This window comes from Pteropus medius, unplaced genomic scaffold (assembly GCF_902729225.1).
Source record: "Pteropus medius unplaced genomic scaffold, Ma_sr-lr_union100, whole genome shotgun sequence".
Lineage (NCBI taxonomy): Eukaryota > Metazoa > Chordata > Mammalia > Chiroptera > Pteropodidae > Pteropus > Pteropus medius.
In genome coordinates this window covers 779,140-797,701 of record NW_024351730.1, presented here as the reverse complement: position 1 = coordinate 797,701, position 18,562 = coordinate 779,140, and the positions used below count along the sequence as shown (strand labels likewise).

The window sequence follows — 18,562 nt, the reverse complement described above, 5'->3', positions numbered from 1 at the left end:
AATCCTGAACTTCCTAATAGCCAAAACAAAAAGGGAAAGAGGGCTGGTAACATGATTTCATGTATTCCTGATGACGAAAGCTCAGGAAAAAGGGCTTTTCTTGGTTCATAGCTATAAGAAATAAGCTATAACTATTTTAAATGAGAATTATGTTACTGATACCAGCAGATTTCAGACTGAAAGCAAACAATTTTTGAAGAATTTAATGGAGTTGGAATTGACTCTCATAGCCTGACCGTTATGACTTTGTGTGTAAAATGGTAGTTTCAAAGTACAATTACAAACACAAAATCAGCTGCACATATCTCAGCAAAGCGATAAAGTCTATTCCTTTGGACTTTAGTCAATGTTTTATGTAGTACAGCATGTAAGATCTTGAATTACCTCATACATACTTATATATATCTACCTAGCATTGCCTTCCCAGGCACAGATTATAAAAATGTATGTATTTGTACAATGTTAAGAATGTATCCTTATTTTTCACTTGGAAGGAGGAAAAGATCTTTATATTCAAATGTGATATTGAAATTTTTGTTTCAACTTGAAATTGTAGGAACTAATGTATCATTTTCAAATTTATACTAGAAAAAAACTTCATAACTAGTTGTGTTGTCAACCCAGTTTTCAAGCACTTGAAGAGCAAAGAAAATAAAAAATAAGAGTAGAAGCCACATCAAACGGATCTTTTTAAAGAACTGAGAAAATGTCAAATTACTCTAAAATTGAAAGACTTGATTTGAAGTTTTACCCACAAGTTTGGATGAAAGATAATAACTGACATTTCCTGAGCATTTACCATCTTCTAGGCACAGTTCAAAGTGCTGTGCATGTATTAACTCATTCCTCTCAACTTATATTAATACTGTCATCATTGCTCCTATTCTTTGGATGAAGAAACTGAGGCATGGAGCAGCTAAGTATCCTTGCTTCAGGTCATACAACTAGGAAGTGTTAAAGCTAGGATTCCCACACAACCATGCAGTCTGGCTTCAGAGGCCACACTTGCCCACTACACTATACTGCCTCCTAATGTTACAGCAAGTAAACCAGAGGAGTGTTGGCTTGGCCGGCTGGCAATAATTTGTTTTGTCTTGTTTTTTCTTTAGATGAATTTAACTAACCTTCAAATTTTCCTTAATACTCTTGTATATAGTTCCTAGTGGTAAAGTTTTAAAAATAAATAATGCTCCAGGTTCCAGGTAAATGATGAAAACTTATGCAGCCATTAAAAATTGTTCTTACAAAAAGTTTTAAGACCATGGAAGAATGGTTATAAAATGAAGTAAAGCAGCAGGATATCAATTTGTTAGAAGCCAAGCTCTACTCCCCCCACCCCAAAAAAACACCTATTAAAAAAAAAAAAAAAGATAGGTTTAATTTTGGTTATCACCCGGTAGCAGAATTAGGAATGATTTATTTACTTTTCTTAATCATCCATAAAATTAACTTGAATACTTTTATAGTCCAATAAGTGAAATAAACTTCATTTTTTTAAAGGCAGAGTCTTTCATTACAAAAGCACAGTATGCAGCCCCTAGTGATAATCATATTGTATACTTTAAAATCATTTCCACAGAGTCCTGAGCTATATGAGTGAAGGTGGTACAGTTTAGACCTGCACTGTCATATGTGGCTATTTAATTTTAAATTAGTTTAAATAAAATAAAAAACTCAGTTCATCATTCATATTAGCGCCCACTTCAAGTGCTCAGTAGTCAGTCACAAGTGACTGACTAGTCTTAGAAAGTTCTATTACACGGCACCGGTTTAGAAGAACAGAGAATCTGGAGCCAGACAAATTGGAATAAAGTCCTGGTAGGAGCTGATATTTGCTGTGTGAAACGGGCAATTTACCCAACCTCTCTGAGCCTACTTCCCCATAGACAAATTGGAACTAATGATATCGTCACATATGACACTTCTGTGAGAACTGCAGTGTGGTTTACCAGGTAGTAGCTGCTTCAAAAGTCCCCTGTTTGAACTTAATCTCTTGTGGACTGATTCTAAAGCCACGACTGGCTCATACCAAGAATTTTGCTTGAATGGCACCATAAAAATCCGACTAAGCCACTCTTTACCACAGCTCCTGGGCCAAGTCCTGGAAAGTGTGGATGTACCATTTCTTCCTTGTATCTATCTAGTATAATAACACCTGAAAGTTTTCCTTAACAGTGTAAATACATTGCTCTATTTTCATTACTAAATGAAAAAGATTCTTTTTTAAAAAGCAAAGGAAGAGGCTTTGTCTGCCAAAGAAATAAATGGGGTAAAATGCTATAAAAGGGAATCAATCTGAGTTGAGGGTGCGGGTATTGAGCGAAAGATATTCAGAGTTGTTAGTTAAGCGGAAGTACTCGCTCATTCCGACTCTTTTTCCGAGTCACTTCTGGTTTTTCCTGCAAAACAACTTGACTAATGTAGACTATTTTAGAGCTGCTGCGTTTCCAGAGCAGTGTCCATCTTCTTTCTCATTTAACCACCTCATGGTTAAGCATGAGTCTTGGATGTCTTCAACAAAAAGGGGGTGGAGGGAGTCAAGTTCTGGCGCAACTCGGTGCAGATTCCACACTCACCCTCCCCCTGCCTCCCTCAGGTTTTCGCCAGCCGTGGATGCCTTTGACATTATGACCGCAGAGGATTCCACTGCAGCCATGAGCAGCGACTCCACCGCCGCGTCCTCCGCCAAGGTGCCCGAGGGCGTGGCTGGCGCGCCGAACGAGGCGGCGCTGCTGGCGCTGCTAGAGCGCACGGGCTACAGCATGGTGCAGGAGAACGGGCAGCGCAAGTACGGCGGCCCGCCGCCCGGCTGGGAGGGCGCTCACCCGCAACGCGGCTGCGAGGTCTTCGTGGGCAAGATCCCGCGAGACGTGTACGAGGACGAATTGGTGCCGGTGTTCGAGGCCGTGGGCCGCATCTACGAGCTGCGTCTCATGATGGACTTCGACGGCAAAAACCGCGGCTACGCCTTCGTCATGTACTGCCACAAGAACGAGGCCAAGCGCGCCGTGCGTGAGCTCAACAACTACGAGATCCGCCCCGGCCGCCTGCTCGGCGTGTGCTGCAGCGTGGACAACTGCCGCCTCTTCATCGGCGGCATCCCCAAAATGAAGAAGCGCGAGGAGATCCTGGAGGAGATCGCCAAGGTCACCGAGGGCGTGCTCGACGTGATCGTCTATGCCAGCGCGGCCGACAAGATGAAGAACCGCGGCTTCGCCTTCGTGGAGTATGAGAGCCACCGCGCCGCCGCCATGGCGCGCCGCAAGCTCATGCCCGGCCGCATCCAGTTGTGGGGTCACCAGATCGCCGTGGACTGGGCCGAGCCTGAGATCGACGTGGACGAGGACGTGATGGAGACAGTCAAGATCCTCTACGTGCGGAACCTCATGATCGAGACCACAGAGGACACCATCAAGAAAATATTCGGCCAGTTCAACCCAGGCTGCGTGGAGCGTGTCAAGAAGATCCGCGACTATGCCTTCGTGCACTTTGCCAGCCGCGAGGACGCCGTTCACGCCATGAACAACCTCAACGGCACTGAGCTGGAGGGTTCGTGCCTCGAGGTGACGCTGGCCAAGCCCGTGGACAAGGAGCAGTACTCCCGCTACCAGAAGGCGGCCAAAGGCGGCGGCGCGGCCGAGGCGGCGGCGGCGGCGCAGCAGCCCAGCTACGTGTACTCCTGTGACCCCTACACGCTGGCCTACTACGGCTACCCCTACAACGCGCTGGTCGGGCCCAACAGGGACTACTTCGTGAAAGGTTAGTGGGGGCTCTTCTTCTGAGTAGGCCCCCCGAGAGCCACATCTACTAGGCGGGCAGTGACAGTGGCTTTGTGGCCGTAATTGACGGATAGTGGACGCTAACCCCCTTTTCACCCCTCTTTGGGTGTCAGTTCTGGGTTCAGTTCTTTCCTGGCACTTAAGGGGTTCACTTCTATAGCACTGAGAGAAACACAGATCAGTCCTATGCATGGGGTGAGCGGTAAAATCATGGGGGTGTGCAGTCTCTTGCATACTGCCTTTCCATGGCTTACCCAGTTGGGGGCTAGTCTCTGTGTACTTAGGTTCAAACCTACTTGTGAAATTACAGCTTTAGAATGTTGGAGAGTAGGGTGCACACTGTTGGTTTGGTTTTTTTGTTCATTTTTAAATCATTGGCTAGGATACAATAAAACCAAGCATTACTCTGGGAAACAAAATACCCAGGTTCTGGGGCCTGCTCTCGGATTAACTGGCTCCGTGACTTTACTCAGTCTCTAACCTCCCTAGGCCTGTTTTCTCATGCATGAAATGAGGAAAGTGAACCAGCAGATCCTCTTTCGGTTCTTTTTTACAATCTGAACATTTTTCTTTAATTGAAACGCAGTTGCAATCCTAGGAACTCACCCTGCAAGTTCATCTCTTGCATCAAATAGACATACTTAAGATGTGAATCTAGGCTGGAATAGAATGTTTGAAACATCTTTACCAGCTCATTGAAGAGCAAAGGTGTAGCCCCCTGCAATATAAGACTCGGGGCAAACACCTAAATGCTACAAACCTTTAGTTAGGTCTGCCTCCTGTACTGTCACTGTTGGTTGCTCATCTTTTTTTGTGTTGTTATTATAAGCAGGCAGCTTAAGAGGCCGGGGTCGAGGTGCGGCTGGCAACAGAGCCCCAGGGCCCAGGGGTTCCTACCTCGGGGGATATTCTGCCGGCCGTGGTATATATAGCCGATATCATGAAGGGAAAGGAAAGCAGCAAGAAAAAGGATACGAACTTGTACCGAATTTGGAAATCTCTACTGTCAATCCAGTTGCCATTAAACCTGGTACAGGTCAGTATAAACCAGAGCCAGAACACATCCATTCAGCCTAAACCTCAGCCCTCTCTTTGAAGTGACCCCTACCTTGGGCTCTTTCATCTGTGGTGGATTCTTCTATTAGTATGCAGAGTTGGGAGTGGGGGAGAATGTGAGGCTCTTCTGTATCTCCTACCAGTTAAAAACTGTCTTTTCCTCATTCAAGCCTATTTCTACCCCAGCCATCAGAAACCAGAGAATGCAGCTTATTGCCATTCCGAGAGTTGTCAAAAATTCCCTTTCAGGAGCCAGTAGCACTACTTGTTCCTTGTTATGGTCTTAATAAACCAGAACACCTGGGAACAAGGCAGTGGTGAAATTTTTTTTAGCTGGTAATTATCTGGATTCTAATTCTCAGTACTCATTTCCTCCTCTTGCTGGATCAGTAGATTGGGAGTAGGGGCGCTCAAGTAATTCATGCCTGAGACCTGAACTTTGCTTTCACTTCCAGGCCTCACAAACCTGTTTGCCAACATTTGTTAGTGCCTGTTGGTGAAACAGGTGTTCTTTCTGATCCTGCAAGGAACTTTATTTAACACCACTGTGTGTGAGTGTAGCACAAATTCCCTAACAGCCCACACCACACAGGAATCCAAACACATGGAAAATCCAGTTATGGGTAGTAGAGTGAGCCTCCTCCACACCTCTTCCTGGTTTCATGGGGGGTAGATTGAAGAACTTTTTGAAAGAGTTCTCACTTTGAATCTCAGCTACTCTGATTTTCTCCTGGTTAGCTCCTTCTAGGTAAAACAGAGTCTAGGAATCTGTATTTGGGGCATAGGTTTGCATTGGCCACATAGGGCTTAAAAGCATCTTCCTAGTAGAGCTTTCTTTTGAATTAATCCAGTGATAATGGGTTGTTTTTGTTTTATTTTGGGTTTTTTGCCTGTGAAAAAAATCTACAGTTTCTGCAGTTAAGAGACTCCTTAGACTGAATTTCCTTATAAACGTCATTGGCATTATAAGCAATGTAAAACTGATCCCGTATCTCTCTGTAAATCCATGAAACAGAGCCTGGAGACAGGAGCTGTCACTTCTACTTGTTGGGAAAAGGACTCCTCTTTTCAAGTTGTAGTAGCTTAAGGTTTAACTAGAGAAAAGAATTCATAAACCATCTTTAAGCATATGGTGGTATCCTGTGGCCTGAGGTAGAAATTTCTGTGGGCTAACAGCCAGAACAATCCAGTTCCTTAGTACAACCTCAGTGTAGCCAAAACTCATAACCCTCTCTGAGCCCCAGCCCCTTGGCTTCTATTTCTGATTCATCCGGAAAATTAGAACTTTTTATTGTAGGAGAAACAGTGCAATAGTGAAGTGAACTGGGTGTAAGACCATATGGTTGGAAAGGCAGGTAAAAGATTCGGTTAAGGTTTTAGGTATATTTTATTGAAAGGTCGTGCCATTTGTTAGCCTACAGTCAAATTTGTCTCTTTACCTTATATTAAGTCAGCTTTTATTAGAATAAATATACATAGAGTTGGAGGAAAAACATAAATGGAAAGATATTTTGTGTATCATAATCTTGTGTATACATTTCATATTCTTGCTTATCCTTTCAACACACACATACATACACAATATGCACTAACACAGACTCCCCTAAATCAGGGTTGGTATTTTTTCCTTTTTATCTCTATCATATATTAACATTCGATAACTGTCATCCGTTTGAATCTCTGGTTGAAATGAGTGCTTTGGACTTTACTCACAGAAACGTCTTCGAATTGGCAGGTTTCCATCAAAAACCAATCAGTACTGCTTCACTGTTATGAATGGACATTAGAGAATTAGGGAATTTTCCATTTTTTATTATGTATTTTTCTGTGAATCGGTAATGTTGAAATCTGAAACAGGGTGAGGAAGATGTACACAGACCTCTGAGAACTCAGAATGAAACCCTCAACAGCACCTGCTTCCTAAAACATGCCGAAAGTGAAAAGGGCAGCAGGGCTGGTGACGAGTGAGGGAAATGAGGAGGAAGGAGCCAGTAGGCTCACTCTTAGACTCTTGGGCCTAAAGCCTCTGATCTCACATCTTAGTCTGAAACTTTTTTCAGAAGGCCCTTTCTTGCTCTGTAAGACATCAAAAGTAAGATTTAAAATGCGATTTTTCCGTAGAAGCAGTAGGAAATGTTGATGCAGAAACCTAACTCTGGACTTTCCTTCCGTGATGATCTGTTGGGAGCCTCCATCAGACCCATGTGGTCCCTTTTGAAAGACAGTCGGGGGACTACCTGCCACCTCCGCTCTCTTCCTCTTGGGTAGCACCTCCTTACTTGTACTGAGAGAGCATGAGTTAGCAGGGGAAAGCCCATGACTGCCAAACTTGGTTTTTAAAAATACCGTTGAGAAAGTGATGGACCTTCCTCAGTGACTGAAAGTGATCGACCTGTGTTTCCCTCTTTCTTCTCTTGCAGTGGCCATCCCTGCCATTGGGGCCCAGTATTCCATGTTTCAGGCAGCTCCAGCTCCTAAAATCATTGAAGATGGTAAAATCCATGCAATGGAGCACATGATCAGCCCCATCGCTGTGCAGCCAGACCCAGCCAGCGCCGCTGCTGCTGCTGCCGCCGCCGCCGCCGCCGCCGTCATTCCTGCTGTGTCAACGCCACCACCTTTCCAGGTAGAGTTTATGCCACAGTCTTTGTAATTTGTGTGTGAGGCTTCTCTATATCTTGGATTCATTTAATCAGCAGGAGAATTTACTCAGTACCTAGCTCTCCATTAGAACTATAGCTTTGGGTGACCGAAAATTTTTTATTATAAATTTAGACGTGACAGAAAAATTTTAAATAATAATTTTACTACTGTAATATTATCACTGTATTAAAGATGGGAAACAATATGCAAAAATGACGTGTACTTTCTTAGTGTCATAGTATTGTACATACTTTTTTTATGACATTGGATAATTTTTAACTCGTGTTCTTAATAAGGCACTGGCACACAAAGTCCAGGAAGATAGTTCCTATTTTCGCATTCCAAATTGCGGTTCAGTAAAGTTTTTTTTTTTAAGTTCTCCCTCTCCCTCTCCTTCCTTTCCTCCTTTTGCATGTGTATGTGTGTGTGAACATATACATATGCGTATATTGTATACATACATAAGTATGTTTGTACATGGAGAGAGAAATATTTGAAGAGATGTAGATGTATGAGACTTTATAAAAATCTATACTTAATGCCCTTCTTCAGTCATATCCATCATTCCTAAATCTCCTCCCAGGCCAGTCTCACCATTCCAGCCTCCTTCCCTACCTTTGCTCATCGCGTTCTTTTATCTGTGGTTTTTTCAGTCTCATCTCTTCTGTTGATTCTTTCCCATCCACTTAGCCATGGAAGTCATCTCCCTTGCACTTCTCATTACCTACAGTATTACTTGGCACATGACTGCCAATATGTTTTATCACCTTAATTAAAATGAAGCTCTTCTAGACCAAGAGCTATGTCTTATATTTCTTTGTATCTTCAGTGCATAGCACATATGGAATACCTATGAGTGACAAGTCATTCATCCAAACAGAAGAAAAATCTTGTTAAAGCTATTCTTTGTGAGGTAGTGAATCTCAAATACCTTATTATTCAACAAGCACAAATACTCAGGCTCAGGGTCTCTTATCTAATTGAATAAGAATTACTCAGGGAACCTGTTTAAAAAACAGATTCTTAGACTGAAACCCCAGAAGATTTCAATTCACAGAACTGATCTGGGATTCTAGAATCCATATTTTGCACACACTCCTTTATAATGCTGAAACAGAGCCAGGCACGGTAGGGTGCTATTTACTTTCTTTTGCCCACTTGAGTACCAGTCTTGACTGCATTATTCTGAAAGGTTAAAGTTTATTCACCTATCAATAGGTCATCAAATATTCTTTAACTTGGGACTTCCTAAAGCCAAGGAAAAAAAAAGGAATAGGTTGTAAATAACTCATACTATAGAGTAACAGCTAAGTCCAAAGTATTACTTTGGACCGTAAATATCTACAGTTACCTACAAGCAATACTCGGTAGAATTCTGGTAATAATTTCTAATTCCTCTTTACTGAGAAACTTGTGAACTTTTGTCTTTGGCATGTAGCTTCAGTTCTGGTCAGGCCCAAATTCCAGGCCTCATAATCATGTTCTGAATAGGAAACTATTTCTACCTTGCATCAGTCTGTACTGGATGTCACCGTAAGGGTCTTTATTCAAAGGCTTTGCTTATGAATTTTTCAATATTCAGTCATTATCAGTTGATTTCTTTGGAGATTTTTCCTTTAATATATTTTGCAGATTGCCTGGCCCTGCTTACTTTTTAACCTGGGAATGGCTTCTTTGAGTGTGTCTGGCCTCGGTGCTCTCCCTCAAATCTAAGTACTCTGTGTCCTGCCTCTGAATTCTTTGACCTGGGTTCTCTGCCATGTTCAGTTCTCTGCCCCCTCTATATTCTCTGCCGAATTGGAGCCACAATAGGAGCATTTTAAGCACTGCTAGTTGGTGAATGGAACATACTGGTTGGTGAATGGAACACCTTTCCGAGTGGAGCCACAGAAGGGAAATCAGTTTCCAGCACAGCTTTCAGAACCTTCCTGTGGAACACCTATCATCCTGTCCTGCAGGTGCTCAGGGATGTTCCTGCTTAGCCATTTTATATCCAAAAATGTCAGATAGCCTTTATAAGTAATACAGAAAATATTTATTGGTATAGAATGTCATTTTTTTTTTTTTTGAAATTGATTTCTCAAAGTTTCTCTCAATCTTCACAACAAAATGGTATGAGCAAAGCAAGAATAACCATTCCTCTTTGAGGGGAGGGAACACAGGTCTTTTTCTCTCCCTCACCCCCAAATCCCCACACTCAACTTCACTCCATCACACCCACCTGAGCCCAGTGTTGGGCTGGACTGTAACATACGGAAAAGTTTCTCTCAGATGTCCTCCCTGCAGTTTCCTCCCTTTCGCATTCATTGTCATAAATATATGCCCACTCATTGGGAAATGATTGCGCCTTGCTATGAGCCACAGTCTTCCCAGTTCTGAAGTTTTTCTCCCTGGCTGTAAAGTGTTGCCAATGAGATATTCATTGTTCTAGGTTGTAGGAGGCAAGATAATGTAGGCTAAAAGTGCAGGTTCCAGAGTCTCACTGTTTAAAAGCTGTATCACCTTGAGCAAGTCATTTAACACATCCAAACCTCTCCATATAATAAATGTGTTACTGTTTGGGATTGATTTGAACTTCAGTGTCACCCCAGCAGCATGGGGGGAAACAACGCAGAAGTATAATTAGCATTTTTCCTTTGTTCTTCCCCACTGACGCAGTGACGAATCACAGGTCAGTGAGATTTAGAGAAGATTTATTAAAAGTATATTTTAGAAAGACAGAGCATGCTCCAAGGGAGGAGCAGAGTTTCAGTGAAGAGAGCTGTAACAATACAGTTAGTAGGAGGGTCTGAATTATATTTGGGCAGTGGTAAATGTTTACAAAGGTGTTCCTAGTGATTGGTACGTGAGGTCATTTTGATTGACACTTGGCTGCTATGTAACTCTTTGCCTAGTGTGCTTGTGCTTACCCAGAATTCAGTCTGTTACCAGATTCATTAACTTCCGGGTATAAACGTGGTATTATGATGCTATAATGAGGCTTAGGTTGTGGGAAGGTTAGGATAATACCTTCTGCACCGGTGTCTGTGTCTGGATTAAACCAGCTATAGGTTATGGCCCTCCTGTCCTTTGTCCCTGGGGTTGCAGGAGGGATTCTTTAACTACCAATAGGGTGTTCTTTGGGCGGTGTCTGGGCTGGACCTCTATTCCTTTGTTCCCTCTCTCTCATGTCTGACTAGCTACCTAATAAAAGTGTCAGCTTCATTGGTGATTGTGATGATTCAATAATCTCATAAAAATAAAGCACTTAGAATAGTGCCTGGAAGACCATAATATCTATTGTTATTAGTAGCATAATTATTATTTTGGTTACAATTGAAAAAATGACTCAGATTATGAAGTTCCTTTGAACATGATTTTATGACTCTAATCTGCAAATTTTGTAAAGGAATGATAACTTACTCCTTTATAAAACTCCAGGAGGAAATATTTTTTAAAATCTAATTGTCCATTTTATATATCCTGAATTTCTTATTCGAAGACGCATTAAGACATAGAGACCATAGCGGCATTTGCTAAAGGTCATTCTGTGGAAGATAAAGTGCACCAGATATTTTGTTAAGTGCATGTTTTATTTTACCAAAAATCTCCTTTTCCATAGCAAACACTCTGGGAAATACTGAACCACAGTCTTCCCTTTTTATGCCTATTTGCTCTAAAAAACAGTATGTTACACTTTGAAGTAGAAAGAAGGAAGGAGCAGGGACTTTTACAGTCAGTGGTGGCATCTGCAGTGAGGCAGCCATAGTTAGCTTGCCTTCTTCCTCATGTGAAAACTTATCTTTCAAAACCTAGCTCAAATGTCTCTGCTTCTGAGATGCTTTCTCTGATAACCCCAAATTAGTTAGTTCCTTCCCTAAACTTCTACAACAATTTGTAGATATAGTAGTGCTATATCTTAGGTGAGAGATGGTTGAAACCATCACATTTGTTGGAAATTGTGTGTGGCCACAATTTTTTAAAGACTAGGACTGCCCCCTGCCCCTTTGAAGACCTATACACTTTGTTCCATAAAGTTGTCAGTCTGTTCTCTTCATTTTTGAAACATCATGTTCCTTCAGTTACATATGATTTGAGATAGCTGGCATGTATTTTAGGAAAAATACTTATTTTTAATTACAATGAAATCAACTGTGTCAAAAGTAAATTCTTAACTCCCTTCTCTAGCTCCTTGGGTAGAAATTCTAGAGTACTTAAATTTTCCCTTAGGATTCCGGTTCTCTTACACTAGTTGAATTTGAATTTGAATGAACCTTGAGGATGCAGCCCCATCTTGGCTTATGGCTCCTTTCACAGGCCCCTGCAATAATTGTTATTTGTTTACCCTTCTACCCCTGCTCCCTTTCCCACCCCAGTGGAAACCTTTGTTTTTACTTCTGGGAGTTGAATGAATGCAGTTGTTAAATGAATGGATGACTAAATGGGATAGATACCTATAAGTGATCAATAAAGAATCTTTTTTTCTCTCCTCCTCAGGGCCGCCCAATAACCCCAGTATACACAATGGCTCCAAATGTTCAGAGAATTCCCGCTGCTGGGATCTACGGGGCCAGTTATGTCCCATTTGCTGCTCCAGCCACAGCCACGATCACCACACTACAAAAGAATGCGGCAGCTGCTGCCGCTGTTTATGGAGGATATGCAGGCTATATACCTCAGGCCTTCCCTGCTGCTGCTATTCAGGTTCCCATTCATGACGTCTACCAGACATACTGATTCTGATAATGAGAGCGGAGGCAGACCGTAAAACTACCACTGAAGGAACACTTTACTATTTATGAAGAAAGAACATGGTGGATTAGCACACACATGAAACCTGAAAGTGAAGAATGTAATCAAATATCATACTGAAATATTTTATATACATGAAGTTTTCACTAGTTTTTTAAGACTATTTTCAATTTAGGAGGCCTGTGTTCATACATTTCTAAGAGACTTGCAATGGTTCTTGCCTTAATACCATCTCTTAAAAATTTGTATGCTATAGTACATTTGTATAGAGTTTTGTTTTTATATTTTTAAGGATATATTTTCAGTATGAAGGTTATTTTCTTAACTTCTGCACTCCAGAGATTTCTATTTTGTAGTACCTTCAATAATATTTCAACTATATATTAAAAGCACGTTTGAGCAGCTAGGGAACTATTTTGAAAAATATATTCAATATTTAAAGATACTAGTGCTTTAAAAATACTACATAAAGCGTTATTTTAAAAGTTATACTGGAAAGTGCAATTTTAAATTTTCTGCTGGCATTAAGGGTTGACAGTGTTACCATGTGTTATCCATGATGGTTCTATTTTTAAAGAAATTAAACACTTGATCTCTCCTTAAGCCAGCATTGGAAAGACTTGTCACACTTCTAAGTCTAAACACTGGAAAGCCTTCACCTGCCACCATTACCTGGGACCCCTGGTCATTTTCTATGTGTCTTTGCTCTTAAACATGTTCTCTCTTCACTCTCCTACTCATCCTCTCCTCCTATCCCCAATCCCACCTCCCTTTATGGCAAGTCTAGGGCAAAGAATTACTCTAATAGAGAAAACATTGATGGCTTTTATACTACTTCTTGGGTTTTTGTTGTTTTTTGTTGTTGTTGTTGTTGTTGTTTTGGTTGGGTAGGTATTTTCAATAGCAGTATGTATAAGTGCAAGATTTTAACAGTTTGCATAAGACATCTTTGCATAGTTATTTAATTGTCCAATATAAAACTTCAATTCTTTTTCTAATGCTTATATTTCATTCATTTTTGAAGTGAGTTTATATAGACAGTGAATGTTACTGTAGACAAGGCCCACAAAGACTCTTGTTGCAGAAAGTTATGCTTCTAGGTACCTTATCATGTTTCTTGCAAAATATCTGGTTGTCAAGGGTGTTGGAAATATAATGTTTATTGATCAGGGCTTTCCTCCTTTGCAGCAGGAGGAGAGACCTGCAGGAGTTAAAAGATAGTTTGTAAATATCTCCTAATGTTCCTTTTTAGTTGTTTTATGTTGCAGAAGTACATGGTATATAGTTTAATGCAAAATGAAACCATTTTATTTCAATGTTATTAAAAAGTTTTGTTTTATTAGGAAGTAAATATATCGTTGCAGTGTTTTGTGCCTTTTTAAAAGCTTTTGTTTAGCAGAGTGAATGTAAAATACAGTAAAATGTTAAGATTGTCATCTACTTTATGAAATACATCATTGTGGAATTTTTTAAAGGCTCTATCAAGGAAGTGAAGTGTGCAATATGTAGCAAGTAACAGTTGTGTTTTTATGTCATATTTGAAATCCATAAAATCTTTCCAACTCACTGAATTTTTGCTGATAGCGGAATTCTTATTTGTGGGTAAATAATAGGATCGTGCCATTAACAAATATTTTATATTGTTTTAAATTTTAAATTAAGAGACTCCCAAATGCCTTTTTCACCCCCTCATCTTAGGGTGGGATAAATTTTTTATATATAAGCAATATTTATTTATTTTGTAAAATTACTGAGTGCCTGCAAAGGCCTTTAAACATTCCTAACATTCCTTTCCATCGTTCTTAAGTGACATAAAGTAATTGTGCAATGTTCTTGATGATGTACCCAGCAAGCTTCATCCAAACTCGAATCTGTTGGAATGAGTAATCCAACAAAATGCAATTTGGATCAGATCTTCATCCCTTGACTGTGCGAAAGAGGTACTTTCCTTCCAATGTAGGACTGTCACACTGGTTCACTGGATAAGACTCTGACCCAGTGGTCTTACTGTATTTTACATGTGCCTGTAAATTATTAGGGGGAAAAAAGTAATAAAGACAAAAAAATGATATCTTAACATGGCAAATACCAAACTACCTTAAAGACAAATGTTGGTGACATAGCCAGTTAAGTATCAGTGAGCCTCTTAGCTGTTTCTATTTCAAAACCATTTCACATACACTACTGAGGTAAGTTTATAACTTGGAAATGTGAACTTTTTTTTAGGGTTAAGAACAAACAATATAAATGTTAAAAAAAAAAAAAAAGCTTTAGAGTTCTCTGTTTTCAAATATGCTAGCAGTTTAGTTATCTTTAGTTACTTTGTATTTGAAAGCTTTTGAATTTAGATCTTGCTCCATTTACAGTACATTCTTAGGATGTATGTAGCAAATAAAGCTTTCTTTAAAGCAATTTCAAGACCATATTTTACATTGTGTTTTTTTATACCGACTTTTTTTTCCCCTAACAAAATTAGAAAAACCTTTAAAGAGTAGAAGGAATGGACTAATTCAATATTTTCAGCTGGAAAAACCAGCTTTACACTCAGAACTCTAAATGGAGGCAGTTGATGTGACATTGAATTGTTTGGTGGTTTCATGAAAGTGCTGGGGTGACCTGAATATTGGTCACTTCATCGGAAACCAAAGCCTTCTTTTTCTCCTTTTCACAGTATATAGCAGGGTTAGCAGAACACTTCCTTCCCTTTTCTCTAAAAATCATCACTAACTTTCAAGAGTATCTATCAACAAAGCCAATCAAATGATTTAAGGGAAAGTGATGGGTTGTCAATGGAATTACTTCTAAAAATTGCCCCACGTGGTTTTGCCATTGATTAACAGTTTTACCTTGTTAGTCTTGCTGCCTCCCGATCCACATTTCATGGAATACTAACTTCTGCTTTCTCTTAAAAAGATAAAAGTCTTTTAGAGGCAGAAGAGGCTGGGAAACTTTCCAAGATGACAAATCATTAGGCAATATTTTCAAGGGCAACAAGTTTTGCTGATTTCTTCTTGTTCTAGGAGGAAAGTACAGATGCCCTTCAATTTGCTGAATCACACACACAGTTTAATTGATCTCTTTAGCAAAAGAATTAACAATCATACGAAATGTACATTGCACTCTACGAGATGCCAGGCTTTGCCATGGGTGCTACAGTGGCTACAGCATGAACAAAACCAACAAAATCTTGCATGTGTATAGCTTACATTCCAGTGAGAGAACACAGACAAAGGATACAGGTAAACAGCATGTCAGATGGGGATAAATGCAGTGATTATGTGATTTGTTCAGCTCTTTGGCTCCCATAATCTCAGGTAAACCTCACAGCAACTCAGTGTAGTAGGCAGGGCAGATGATAGGACTGGTCAAGGTCACACAGCTAGTAAGAACCTGGACTGAAATCTCGCTCAGTCTCCCAAGTCCCAGATTCTTTCTCACAGCACACTCACCCTGGAAATGGATAAAACCAGTCATGCCAACAACCTACTTCAGGGCCCAGAAAAAGAATAACAAAAAACAAAAACCTTTCCTACAAGTGTAGTTACTTTCCTGTTCGCTAAAAAGTGTGTTTTCATATGCAACTTCTTTCCTTGGAATGGGAACTACTCTCAACATGGAAGACGGCAACTGTAAGTGAGGCTAAAAATGTATACACTGATAGATTTAGGGAGTTCTATCTACATGGCTAATCCAGAGATGATGGAGGAGGCTAAAGAACTATCAAAGAAAGTCAGCTATACTCTCTTCTGATTCTTCGCTAATGCCTATATTTTTATTCCAAAAACCTGTCATGACAATATACTTAAGCACTTAGTCAAAAGTTAGAACAATTAGAAAAGTTCTGATTTTTCTTTTCTAGTGAAAGATAATCCTATGGACAGTCCAACATCCATTGGGTGCTGTTACATGGCATGCATTGTGTAGGGTGTATTTTGTTAGCTATAATTTACTGGCTTACCAGACTCTGTTTTAAGGGCATTAGGGTACTTGACTATTTAAAAGAAATGTATGGTATATTACCTCAAGTATTATGAGATGTTGTCTTTATTATAGTCTCCTGGGCACTCGGCCTTTATATCAGAATTTTTTTAAAAAACATGAAATGTGCATGGCTGTTTTCATGAAATGACATTTTGACACCATGACCCTGAAAAAAAAAAATCAGTTTTAAAAAAAATTACTGGGTAGGATGATAGAGGTACACCCACTTTATCCTTGTCATACCACTTCCTTGATAAGTTTTCCATCTCTGACCATCCAAGATCAAGGGCAGGATTAAGTTTAAATACAGAATGATACTCAGGAGACATCTACAAAGTGTTTTTACTAATTCCAATTTCTAAGCTATTAGACTGAGGATAGCCTTTCTCTCCTCTTCTCTCATTAGTTTAACCTTTCTAGGTACTGAGCATTCTTCTGTTTCCTAACTCACCACCTCTGGAAAAAATGTGATTGCCCAAATACCACAGTGAGCAAGCACTGTGACCTAGTGGAACAAAGTTGGGTTTGCAGTCAGAAAGCCTGGGAAGTGAAACCCCAACTTTGTTTCTTACCAGCTGTGCGATGTTGGAAAAGATGCCTCACTTCTCTGAGTACAACTTTCTTAACGGTAAAATAGAGATAATCCTGACTGCATAAGGTTATTGTAAAAATCAGATGAGTTAATCTTTAAAAAGCTTGATATGTTGTAGGCACTCAAACATTTTCTTTCTCTTCCCCTTTATAAACTATAGTGTGACTTCATTCTGCTATATTAACTTCATTAAGTCTTTCCATTTTATGTTTTATTTTGTTTCCATTCATTCAATTTGTTGAATGCCAACTATGTGTCAGGACAGCATGAGGTACTGGAGAGACAACAATCAACAAAATCCATCTCTGCCCTCCAGAAACTCCCAGAAATAAGACAATGTTGCAAGTGCTGTGAAATGCAAGGGGACACCCACGCAGGCTCAGCAGGAGGTTAAGAAGGATTTGGGGAAGAAGTGGCATCTGAGCAAAGATCTACAGGAGGAGCAAGAGTTAGTGCAGATGAACAGGGAGAAGAGGAAACAGGAAGTGCCAGGTTCAGAAGAAAATACATGGTATATTCAAATATTTGAAAGAAGTGTGGCTTCTCCAAAGGAGAAAGAGAAAAGGTGTGGAGTGAAGAAGCTCAAACTTTGTTCCGTTCAACATTAAACATTGTCCATGGGCCTGTGTTAACTGCAAAAGAAAATTAGTCCCCGTAACAGGGACCTAGGAAGAACCCTAAATCATTCCTCCTTAGAACTAAGCATTTCTTTCAGAAAATGGTGAAGGCCAGCATTTACCTCAACTGCTGAATCTGAGGGATTGTCTGACAATCAACAGCGTGGCACATCTGAGTGCTCCCCCTAGTGGACAACTCCCTGCCTTTGGCTTTGCTGGCCCCAGGTGACGCCCACCAACCCTGATCTTCCGAGAGAGTTTGCAGGTGGGAGGATTTCCCACCCCTTCCCTCCTCAAGACCTAGGTTGCATTCTCTGGTACCGTCCACCCTTTCCTCTGTCGGGTCATACTGCAGCTCCTTGTGTTGGTCAGTGTGTCCTCACTCTCCCTCTGGTAGCCCTACAGGAATGCAGGCTTCTCAGCAAAGCTGATGGAAGCCTATAGTGCTACGAGAGCGGAAGAGGGTCCCAGGTAAAATCTTAAGAGGTGCACAGACCCTCAGTGAGATTATATTTCCTTGCAACTTCATTCCACGCAATTATACCCACAATCAAAAGCAACACCAAATCCTGCGTTTGCAAGAAATATGACCTTTCCTGAACTAATTTTTAGCCACCCTTCTTCTTGGCTTGCTCTACTTTGTTTGTCAAAAATCTTCATTAATGATTAACCAGCCACGAGATTTAAATAGGCCTTAGTCATTCTGAGGCAGGTAAGACAAGTCGCTGAAGCTCAGTTGTTTCTGAGATGACCTTGCTAGGGGTGCTTGCCAATTCGGTTTTGCTGGGATTTTTCCTCTCCTTTTCCAGGCCCTTTTATTCCAAACAGTGGTGGCACCGGGGAATGGGATTTCTATCAGCTTTAGTGGCCTCACCCCCACCCCAATTCAAATATGGTCATTTGATACTTTCTCAATCTTATGCAAAGTGTTATGCAAATTCAGCTTCCTGACAAGCCTCTAAGCTCCCCTTTCTAAATAAGATGCTACCCTAAGAAGAGAAATTCTGGAAATACAACTGATTCTAAATGTGCTCTAGTGTTTATAGAAGGAAGCATTCTGAGCATTGGGGACAATAACAAAAATAACCCATTCAGCATAATTTTCCAACCCTTAAGTACAAATATCCAAACCATGGAGTGCCCAAGTCAAGCCTGCTTTCAGT

General features: G+C 40.6%; 1 protein-coding gene across 19 annotated transcripts in view; it reads left to right on the top strand.

The window, feature by feature from the left end:
• RBM47 (RNA binding motif protein 47) overlaps positions 1–14,621 on the top strand; it is a 143,340-nt gene extending 128,719 nt beyond the window's left edge. For 17 of the 19 annotated variants that reach the window (XM_039845037.1, XM_039845035.1, XM_039845036.1 and 14 more), the window contains 4 exons: positions 2,597–3,759; positions 4,609–4,815; positions 7,256–7,461; positions 11,955–14,621. In XM_039845037.1, the coding sequence (XP_039700971.1) occupies positions 2,628–3,759; positions 4,609–4,815; positions 7,256–7,461; positions 11,955–12,194 (1,785 nt within the window). In that variant the 5' untranslated portion in view covers positions 2,597–2,627 and the 3' untranslated portion in view covers positions 12,195–14,621. The remainder of the gene's footprint in view (positions 1–2,596; positions 3,760–4,608; positions 4,816–7,255; positions 7,462–11,954) is intronic. The other 2 variants (XM_039845019.1, XM_039845021.1) reach the window with 2 other exon arrangements.
• Positions 14,622–18,562: the final 3,941 nt, after the last annotated feature.